This window comes from Echiichthys vipera (assembly GCF_963691815.1).
Source record: "Echiichthys vipera genome assembly, chromosome: 3".
NCBI classification, from domain to species: domain Eukaryota; kingdom Metazoa; phylum Chordata; class Actinopteri; order Perciformes; family Trachinidae; genus Echiichthys; species Echiichthys vipera.
In genome coordinates this window covers 1,783,766-1,795,061 of record NC_139828.1, presented here as the reverse complement: position 1 = coordinate 1,795,061, position 11,296 = coordinate 1,783,766, and the positions used below count along the sequence as shown (strand labels likewise).

At 44.9% G+C, this 11,296-nt stretch overlaps 1 protein-coding gene across 1 annotated transcript; it reads left to right on the top strand.

The window, feature by feature from the left end:
• The first annotated feature begins 1,187 nt into the window (after window positions 1–1,187).
• LOC310966634 (NLR family CARD domain-containing protein 3-like) lies at window positions 1,188–9,725 on the top strand. The gene is made up of 8 exons (XM_083940433.1): window positions 1,188–1,369; window positions 3,768–3,846; window positions 3,987–4,212; window positions 4,451–6,230; window positions 6,334–6,507; window positions 7,375–7,548; window positions 7,649–7,698; window positions 9,098–9,725. Exons 1-8 carry the CDS (start codon window positions 1,281–1,283, stop codon window positions 9,646–9,648), a joined length of 3,123 nt encoding a protein of 1,040 aa, XP_083796559.1. The 5' UTR covers window positions 1,188–1,280; the 3' UTR covers window positions 9,649–9,725.
• The last annotated feature ends 1,571 nt before the right edge of the window (window positions 9,726–11,296 follow it).

Below are 11,296 nucleotides of genomic sequence, written 5' to 3'. Positions count from 1 at the left end.
CTCCGCGCTGTTTTGACCAGAAGAACCGGACGCGGCGGATTTTTGCAAAACAGATAAGAGGCTCTAGGTGGAGGCGCCTGCGTTATGTTTCTCTAGCTGAGAATTTTGTTGTTTTCAGTGAATATGACAAGAAAGTCTTTGCCGACTGCAGCTTTAAAGTATCAAAGTAAAAGTATTATCAGCTAAATGTAGTTAAAGTAACACAGTAAAAGTACGCAGTGCAGTAAAAAAGCCTCCTGTTAGTGTTTTACTATCGTGAATTAAAAGAAAGCAATGGCAGAGAGAGTGAAGACTTGGATCTACTGTTTGTTTTTTTGAGAATTTGATTGGTCGATGTTATAAATGACCAACATTAACACCTCTTATTTGGACAGATAGGAAAACTGAAGATACACTATCAGATTACATGGTTACGTCCTCGGTTGTCCCTCACGAAACGTTACAGAAGCGGTATGGTGGAGCCAACGTTGACGTGAAACATGCCAAATTCAAAATGTGAAGCTCAAGAGAAACTGCACATACATGTAATCATACATATATATTCAAATGTTAAAGGTTAATAACCGCCAATGTGTTTTGATATCATGCATTTGAACCTGTTTGTGTTCTATTTTTCCAGTGTCAGAATAAAGGTTTATACAAAAGTACAGAACACTACACCAACATAATGGGTGAACACTGGCCGCGTTCGTCGTTTTGGGTTCCACTGTGAGGAAAGGGACGTTCTCTCACATGCAGAGTCGGCGAGACGGCGATTATTATGGGAAGAGCCGAGGTAACTTCCTGTGTTTTCTGAATATATCAGCGTGACAACCATCACTGTTCAACTGCCCGTTTGAACGACTCGGCTCAGAGGACTTCCCTCAGAGCGAGTTTAAGTGTTAAATATACCGTATGTTCTCTTCGTGTACAAGAATAAAAGTCAATTTGTTAAAACTTGAAATTGATTCTGAACTGGTCCTTGTGTTACGAGTTTTCCTAGCTCGTGATAAATGAGAAGTTCCCTTTGACTGTTACTTTCACATTAAAACCTGAAATCTAACAGGAAAACTGTAAATATGAGGTTTTAAATTGTTTTAATAGCCATTAACACTTCTTAGATAGTCATAATAAACATTATTTTACCGTCTTTGTAATGTCTTATGTTCAACCCCAGTTGATTGAAGTGATGTCAGTAATGAAGGAGAGGATGTGAATGAACGGTGTTGGGCTGTATCTCTTTAAATGTTCCCTTCTGTCATTTGAATGCATTTGGTCCTGACAGAGACGTGGACTCTGCTATGAACCAGTGTGAGGACGGAGAGGACGGAGCCCCTCTCTCTAAAACCACTCTGTGTGGGGAACATGAGGGACAGACCAAAGCTCAGAGGTGAGAGGAGGAGGAGGAGGAAGATGATGATGGACTCTTCTTCATGTCAGAGCTCAGATCACTCCACCATCATGATTCACACTGAGCTCCTGAACATGTTTGCTTAGAATATGAACGACTCACTTTCTTAGTTCACAAAGAGCCAACGACTGATGATCCACTGAGATGAGACGCCATCTTTGATCAGATTACATGTTGATGAACAGGACAACGTTACTCATCCACTGTCTTTGTATCAGGGAGCAGCAGCAGAGACCTGGACCTGGACCTGGACCTGGACCTGGATCTGGACCCAGCTGTTTGTCCATGAAGAGTGACCAGTCTAAGGATTGGTTTAATGACTTTAAAGATGGACAAGCTTCTGATGGAAGGTAAGATGCTTTCCCATCTTTGGGCTTTTGGGGGATATCTAATTATTCATGATCCATTTATAATATAATATTAATCTTGACACTCAACTCTCAAAAGAAGTCCCTGTATTATTGTAATCAAGACAAATGTATTGTTTCCATTACAAACTGCTTTTCATTACTCAGTTTGTGTGTATCAGGACGCGGAAGCAAAGACCTGAACCTGGACCTGGTCCTGGACCTGGACCTGGACCTGGACCCAGCTGTTTGTCCATGAAGAGTGACCAGTCTAAGGATTGGTTCAATGACTTTAAAGATGGACAAGCTTCTGATGGAAGGTAAGAATTTAAAACTGAACTTTATTATCTGGCTCTCTCAGGTTCTCAATCGAATGATGACACAAAATGTGGTTTTGGGTGTTGGGTTTTAATCTCTCCACCTGGTCCTGGGTCTTCCCCGAGGCCTCCTCCCAGCTGGACGTGCCTGGAACACCTCCCTAGGGAGGCACCCAGGGTTCATCCTTACCAGATGATCCTGAACCACCTCAACTGGCTCCTTTCAACACAAAGGAGCAGCGGCTCTACTCCGAGTTCCTCACATATGACTGAGCTTCTCGTCCTATCTCAAAGGAAGATGCCAACCCTCCTGATAAAACCCATTTTGACCACTTATACCTGTGATCTCATGCTTTTGATCATGACCAGCCTTCATGAGCATAGGTGAGGGTAGGAACGAAGAGCGACCAGTAGATCGATAGCTTTGCCTTTCGTCTTTGCCACTGTGTACAGACGAAGAAAGAACATTAACTAGGCAGCCAAATGTTTATTTTTAACCTCATGGAAAACAACTGACTCCATTGATGCTTGGTAGTCACAGCTGATGCTCTTTCTGCCTCAGACATTTTTACTTTACTCCTCAGAAAACCAACAATTTAGAGTAGAAACAGGGATCCAGCAGCATGCGGCTGAATCAGGTGCCTCTCAGCTCAAGGAAAGCAAACTTAACAATTCAAGTCTCCTAAACCTGAATGTGCTGCTCTGAACTGACAAACGTGCCTTTCTGACAACAGCTTTTTTCAGGAAAATGAAAAGTTGATTTGCTGCACACCCTTAAAAAAGATCATATGGATTAAGATCATTACCAATCTTTGGGCTTTGGGGGATATCAAGTCATTCCTGAACAACATGATCTACTCTGAGACGTATCAATTTACTGTATAATATGATATTGATCCTTTAACTCAGCTCTCAAAAGAAGTCTTATTAGTTTTATCAATATCATGACAAACCAAACCAGATTCATGAATATGGTCAAAAGTACGGTTTCCATTTCAAACTTTTTTCAAGCTTTTCATGACTCAGTTTGTGTGTATCAGGATGCAGAAACAGAAACCTGGACCTGGACCCAGCTTTGTTTCCATGAAGAGTGACCAGTCTAAGGATTGGTTTAATGACTTTAAAGACGGACAAGCTTCTGATGGAAGGTATGAATTTAAAACTGAACTTTATTATCTATCAAAGTTTTTCTCACTCACTCACTCGCTGATCACTCATTGTCAACCACTTATCTGGGGTTGGGTTGCGGGGGGAGAAGCTCCAGCTGTGGACCCCAAATTTCCATTTCCCAGGCGACATTAACCAGCTCTGACGAGGGGATCCTGGGCGTTTCCAGGCCAGTGTGGAGATGTAATCTCTTGAGTTGACCACTCGGGTTTAGATCAGGGAGGCTGTTCCTCCCAATCAGCCTCTTCAGGTGTCTCCAACATTGCCCACATGGACATTGAAGTCTCTGAGCAGAACTATAGGGTCCCCTACTCGAGCCCCATGCAGGACTCCATTCAGGGTCTCCAAGAAGGCCGAATACTCCAAACTGATGTTTGGTGCAAACGCAAAAACAACAGTCAGAAGGTGATGGTTGCCGGAAGACTTGAAAGAAACTACAAGTTTGAATTGATATCTGTACTTGTTGGCTGAAAAGGGCATAAACAGTGTCATCAGTGGACAGATGTGAGTCCGTAAATGTCCCTAAACTTGATGTTTTCTCTACAGAGTTGAGCAGGAGAGCTCTGAGGTTCCCACTGATCGGTCCGCTCAGCAGCATCACACACACCTGGACTCAGTGTTTACGGTGCGTACATGTGCAAACACACCTTTCACTGTGAACTTCATCAACTCCATATTAAATGATGATGGGGCCGTTCAGGAACAGCCTGATGAATCACATGTTGTGTTGAAGCAGTTTAAATCCACTTCATCGTTCTGTTCCAGCTGCTGGAGGAGAACATCGTCACTTTTGTGAAGAACGAGCTGAAGAGGATCCACAAGGTTCTGAGTCCAGATTACCCAGAATGCTTAGAGAGTCAGAGGGAGGATGAGGAGATGTTGGACAGTGAGGATGAAGAGCAGAGGAGCAGCAGAGAGGCGTTTCTGAAGATCACACAGTTGTTCCTGAGGAGAATGAAGCAGGAGGAGCTGGCTGACTGTCTGCAGAGCAGTAAGAGGATCTGAATGTCTTTAACATGATGGAAAAGGGAAATGGAGGCAGCGTGGGAGAAGTTTACATTTCCAAACTGTGCTGCACACATCTGCATCAGACCAGAGGCTGTTTGTCCTCCACTGATGAGCTGAATGAAACTGTTGGAGGAGGAACTATACAGCCAGTGTTCAATGTTCTGTTGTCTGGTTTTCTGTAGGATCCACTCACTGGTTTCATTTGTTCTTTGTTCGTTCAGGAAGTCATTCTGGAGTTTGTCGACGTGAACTGAAGTCTCACCTGAAGAAGAAGTTCCAGTGTGTGTTTGAGGGGATCGCTAAAGCAGGAAACCCAACTCTTCTGAATCAGATCTACACAGAGATCTTCATCACAGAGGGAGGGAGTGCAGAGGTCAATGATGAACATGAGGTCAGACAGATTGAAACAGCATCCAGGAAACACGACAGACCAGAAACAACAATCAGATGTGGAGACATCTTTAAAGCCTCACCTGGAAGAGAGGAACCAATCAGAGCAGTGATGACAAAGGGAGTGGCTGGCATTGGGAAAACAGTCCTAACACAGAAGTTCACTCTGGACTGGGCTGAAGGCGAAGCCAACCAGGACGTACACTTCACATTTCCATTCACTTTCAGAGAGCTGAATGTGCTGAAGCAGAGAAAGTTCAGCTTGGTGGAACTTGTTCATCACTTCTTTAGTGAAACCAAAGAAGCAGGAATCTGCAGGTTTGAAGAGTTCCAGGTCGTGTTCATCTTTGACGGTCTGGACGAGTGTCGACTTCCTCTGGACTTCCACAACACTGAGGTCCTGACTGATGTTACAGAGTCCACCTCAGTGGATGTGCTGCTGACCAACCTCATCAGGGGGAAACTGCTTCCCTCTGCTCGCCTCTGGATCACCACACGACCTGCAGCAGCCAATCAGATCCCTCCTGAGTGTGTTGACATGGTGACAGAGGTCAGAGGGTTCACTGACCCACAGAAGGACGAGTACTTCAGGAAGAGATTCAGAGATGAGGAGCAGGCCGACAGGATCATCTCTCACATCAAGACTTCCCGAAGCCTCCACATCATGTGCCACATCCCAGTCTTCTGCTGGATCACTGCTACAGTTCTGGGGGAAGTGACGAGAACCAGAGAGGGAGCAGCGCTGCCCAAGACCCTGACTGAGATGTACATCCACTTCCTGGTGGTTCAGTGCAAACTGAAGAACATCAAGTATGATGGAGGAGCTGAGACAGATCCACACTGGAGTCAAGAGAGCAGGAAGATGATCGAGTCTCTGGGGAAACTGGCTTTTGAGCAGCTGCAGAAAGGAAACCTGATCTTCTATGAGTCAGACCTGAGAGAGTGTGGCATCGATATCAGAGCAGCCTCAGTGTACTCAGGAGTGTTCACACAGGTCTTTAAAGAGGAGAGAGGACTGTACCAGGACAAGGTGTTCTGCTTCATCCATCTGAGTGTTCAGGAGTTTCTGGCTGCTCTTCATGTCCATCTGACGTTCACCAACTCTGGAGTCAACCTGCTGTCAGGAGAACAAACAAGAAACAAGCCTGAACCAACACATCTCTACCAGAGCGCTGTGGACGAGGCCTTACAGAGTCCAAACGGACATCTGGACTTGTTCCTCCGCTTCCTCCTGGGTCTTTCACTAGAGACAAACCAGGCTCTCCTCCGAGGCCTGCTGACACAGACAGGAAGCAGATCACAGACAAAAGAGGAAACAGTCCAGTTCATCAAGAAGAAGATCAGTGAGAATCTGTCTGCAGAGAAAAGCATCAATCTGTTCCACTGTCTGAATGAACTGGAGGATCGTTCTCTGGTGGAGGAGATCCAACAGTCCCTGAGTTCAGGACGTCTCTCCACAGATGAACTGTCTCCTGCTCAGTGGTCGGCTCTGGTCTTCATCTTACTGACATCAGGAAAAGATCTGGACGTGTTTGACCTGAAGAAGTACTCTGCTTCAGAGGAGGCTCTTCTGAGGCTGCTGCCAGTGGTCAAAGCCTCCAACAAAGCTCTGTACGTGCTCACATAAATATCAGATTAATGTAGTTTTTATTCATTCAGAACTAACAACCATTGTTTGTCATTACTGTCTCATGTATTGCTGATTCCTCTTCAGACTGAGTGGCTGTAACCTGTCAGAGAGAAGCTGTGCAGCTCTGTCCTCAGTCCTCAGCTCCCAGTCCTCTAGTCTGAGACATCTGGACCTGAGTAACAACGACCTGCAGGACTCAGGAGTGGATCTGGTGTCTGATGGACTGAAGAGTCCACACTGCAGACTGGAGACTCTCAGGTTGGTGTTAAGCTATTTTCAGATGATGACCCTCTTAACTCTTATTTTCCCCAATATATTGATTAATGGATGTACTTTTTATTGCATCAATTTGGGATGAGTGGCTGTAACCGTGCTTTAGCATGATTGACCCTCCTCCACCGTGGTCCAGGCCTGGCCTGCACTCACATTACTTGAAATGATCTGGATATTACTTCTACCTTGTCATAGAAGGGTTGTGGGTGGGCTCCTAAACCTGCCTGACCAGTGGCTATGGTGCCTACCAAATTTGGTTGGATGGATTTAGCATCCCTGAGGCTGCAGTTGAAGACTAAGGCTCTTGAATAGTTTCTCAGTTATGGATGGAATTGCAATTCCATCCACAACTTTCCCTATCTTCAGCACCATGGACCTGGACGCTGGTATCCTGTTGGCTTTTTCATTTGCTACTGCTGGACTACTCAGCTTGGAGCCGAAGAGTTTTGTGCTTGGAGGATCTGGGCACTGTTGGGTGTCTCTTGGCTGGGCTCCTTCTGCATCTCACCAGACTTCTGTGTGCTGCACAGCGCTCTCCTGCAGCATGCATTTCACCTTTGCCTGGTGGATTTTAAAGCCGCGTTCATTCTCGCAGACCTTGCCGCAAATGCACTTTGCAGTTGTTGTTGCCATTAGGTTTGAAAAGGTCGTCATCGTTGGGTTCGTCCTATTGGGATGATAATCCTCCTCCTTAATCCAGCAAGAATAAGACAAAGATACATCCTCAGATGCCTTGGGACACATTTTCAGTGATATTAATGTGATCATTGGGAGTTATGATAATGTAACTACCAAGAGCTAAAGCTTTTTTTCTATGTGTGTGTCTATCTGTCTGTGTCCATCTGTCTTTAGTCTGTCAGGCTGTCTGGTCTCAGAGGAAGGCTGTGCTTCCCTGGTCTCAGCTCTGAGCTCCAACCCGTCCCATCTGAGAGAGCTGGACCTGAGCTACAATCATCCAGGAGACTCAGGAGAGAAGCTTCTGTCTGCTGGACTCAAGGATCCACACTGGAGACTGGACTCTCTCAGGTATGGACACACAAACTGTTTCTGTCTCTAACTGAGGGAGTCTGGTTGATGTTTAAGGATCTGTTGAGTGAAGTTGATTGTGTCTTGTGTCTTCCTGCAGGACAGACCATGGTGGACCGCAGTGGTTGAGATCTGGTGGTCTGAGGAAGTGTGAGTGTGTTTTCAGTTTGACTCATGAGAACTCAGCTGCTCATGTTACACTAGATTTTTACATGTTCTTGACTGAAGTAGACAGATGAATCTCTTCAGCTTCGATCAGGATTCAGCTTCTGTTTTTCTGCTCAGAGTCTTAAGAATTCAATCAATTTAAAATCCACAAAGAGAACAAAGGGAAGTCAGTGATTCAACAGAACTCACTCACTCACTTATCTTTGACCGCTTATCTGGGATCGAGTTGCGGGGGCAGCAGCTCTAGCAGGAGACCCCAAACTTCCCTTACCAGATGATCCTGAACCACCTCAAATGGCTCCTTTCAACGCAAAAGAGCAGCGGCTCTACTCAGAGTTCATCATAGATGGCCGAACTTCTCACTTCTCTAAGAGAGACTCCAGCCCCCCTCCTGAGAAAACTCATTTCTTCCGCTTGTACCCACGACTCCGTTCCTTGGGTCATGACCCAGCTTTCACAACCATAGGTGAGGGTAGGAAAGACGATTGACCAGTAGATCAAGAGCTTTGCCTTCCGTCTCTCTTGTAATTGGTACACACTCTCTGGTCCCCCTTTTTGAACAGGAGAACCAGCACCTCGGTCTGCCACTCCCTTGGCACTGTCCCAGACTTCCATATAATGTTGAAGAGACGTGTGGACCAGGACCAGGACCAGGGCGGCCCCTCCAGACCCAGAGCTTTCATCATGTGTGGATGCAGCTCATGGATCCTGGGGCTTTGCCTCTGTGGACTTGTTTCCTTCCTCAGTGACTTCTGTCAGAGATGTTGACGATGATCCCCATCAGCCTCCAGCTCTGCCTCTACAAAAGAGGCCGTGTTAGTCGGATAAAGGAGTTCCTCAAAGTGCTCCTTCCATGACTTCTCCGAACTTCTCCCACACCTGTTGCTTTCCCTTAATGGGAGACCTGGGATCAGATAGACACAGAACATGTGCATGTCACACCAAACAGCAAACACATGGACTCTTTACGTCTGGCCCTGGTCAATGAAAACCACCTTAAAGACGGTCGGTGGAGCCACAGTCCTGATAATCATCCACACACAGTTCACAGTTTTTGGCAGAAAAATCCAGACTGTGGTGAAACTTTTCTCAGACCTGAAGTGTCAAAGTGTGAACTCTGTGCTGAATGTGAGCTCTTTGGTGGAGCTAATAACAGGTTTATAAAGCAGATGGCAAAGAGCTGCTTTGTGCTGCAGTGGAAGATGATGCTGCACTTTTATTACTTTATTCACTACATGTTTATTGATTTGGATCATCAGCTGTCACCATCGGGCCCACACCAGGAAATCAAACACAGTATTGTTGACAATAACTGTTCATGTAGTTCATTAATCAACCGGTGATAACCTGCAGCTGTGTTGTGTCTTGTTCTCTCCATCAGATGCGTGTGAACTGGAACTGGACCCAAACACAGTACACAGAAGAATCAAACTGTCTGACAACAACCGGAAGGTGACACGTGTGGAGGAGGATCAGCCGTATCCTGATCATCCAGACAGATTTGACTACTGGGCTCAGCTGCTGTGTAGAACTGGTCTGACTGGTCGCTGTTACTGGGAGGTCGAGTGGAGAGGAAGAGTGTTTGTATCAGTGAGTTACAGAGGAATCAGCAGGAAAGGAAACAGTCAAGACTGTTTGTTTGGACGTAATGATCAGTCCTGGAGACTGTTCTGCTGTGATGATGGCCGTTACGCCGTCTGGCACAATAACAGAAGAACAGACATCTCCTCTTCTGTCTCTAACAGAGTAGCCGTGTATGTGGACTGTCCTGCCGGCTCTCTGTCCTTCTACAGAGTCTCCTCTGACTCACTGATCCACCTCCACACCTTCAACACCACGTTCACTGAACCTCTTTATCCTGGGTTTATGGTTTTCCCCGGTTGTTCAGTGTCCTCTGCAGGTCTGAGTCTCTCCTGTGCACAGAAACACTGACTGAAGCTGCTGAAATCAAAGTTCAGTGTGTTCACCATCGCACACACACTCTGCACTGTGAAGCAGATCTGTCTCACACTCACACACTGATCTGATTTCACCTCTTTGATTTAACACTTTAACTAGAAACTCTTCATGAAATGTCACGTCTGAAAAGAATCGACCTTGTCGTAGAACAACCTAGTACTAGTAGCAGAACCAACCTAGTAGTGGTGGAAGTAGTAGCAGAGGTGGAACCAGCAAGTAGAAGTACCAATCTAGCACCAGTAGTACAGACATCTAATAAACCTTACAGTTCCGGTCATCGGTGGAACCAACCTGGTAGTAAAACAAACCTTCTACTAGTACAGACCTAGTTGTTGTGCCAACCTACTAGAATATAATAGAATAGAAATACTTTATTGATCCCACGCTTGGAAATTGCAGTAGTAGTAGAACCAACCTAGTAGTAGTATCAACCTAGTAGCAACCTAGTAGTTGTACCAACCTCATACTGGTACCAACCTAGTACCAACCTAGTAGTTGTACCAACCTAATACTAGTACCAACCTACTAGAATTTTAATAGAATAGAAATACTTTATTACTTAAGCTTGGTAATTGCAGTAGTAGTAGAACCAACCTAATACTAGTACCAACCAAGTAATAGAACCAACCTAGTACCAACCTAGTAGTTGTACCAACCTAAAAAAAAGTACCAACCTAAAACTAGTACAGATCTAATACTAGTACCAACCTACTAGAATATAATATAATAGAAATACTTTATTGATCCCAAGCTTGGAAATTTCGGTAGTAGTAGAAACAACCTAGTAGTAGTAGTACCAACCTAGTAGTAGAACCAACCTAGTACTAGAACCAACCTGGTAGCAGCAGTGGCTGCGGTTGAGTTCACACTAGTGTGCACAGGCTGCTGTTGCTGCTCATGGGGGAATTGTTGCTCTATGTAAATCATAAATACGTTATTTTCCTGCTCTATATGTGAAACGTCGTCAGATCGACTTTGTTGTGTTTGAACTGAATGAAATATTCATAAATAACAGTGTTGTTTAGTTTGCAGAGAACGTTTTTAATACTTTCATGTTGACGAACTTTTCAACAGTCAACGACTCAGCGTTTGGATCCATGTTTAACAAACAGGTTTATTTTCATTTAAAGATATTTCACTTCTAGAAGAGATGGCAAACTCTTACAGAAACTACGGATACACAGGTATTTTATTGCTTATTCTTTTTAAAATGAATATAAATATGGAAAATCGACGAGTGTCACATTTGAGACTTAATCTATTTGACTTTTAATTTTAATTGTCTCAAGTTTTGCCTTCATTGTTTTTCACTTCAGTAGTTTTAGTTTAATAAACATCATTATTATTAATATTTTTATTATTAGCATCAGCTGTTGTTGCTTTGGCTACACGGTGGTGTGGTGGTTAGCACTGTCGCCTCACAGCGAGAAGGTTCCTGGTTTGAATCCCGGCTGGGGCCCTTCTGTGTGGAGCATGTTGTCCCCGTGTCTGCGTGGGTCTTCTCCGGGTTCTCCGGTTTCCTCCCACAGTCCAAAGACGTGCAGGTGTTCGGTTCATTGATGACTCTAAATCACCCGTAGGTGTGAATGGTTGTCTGTCTCTGTTCGTCTCTATGTGTCCT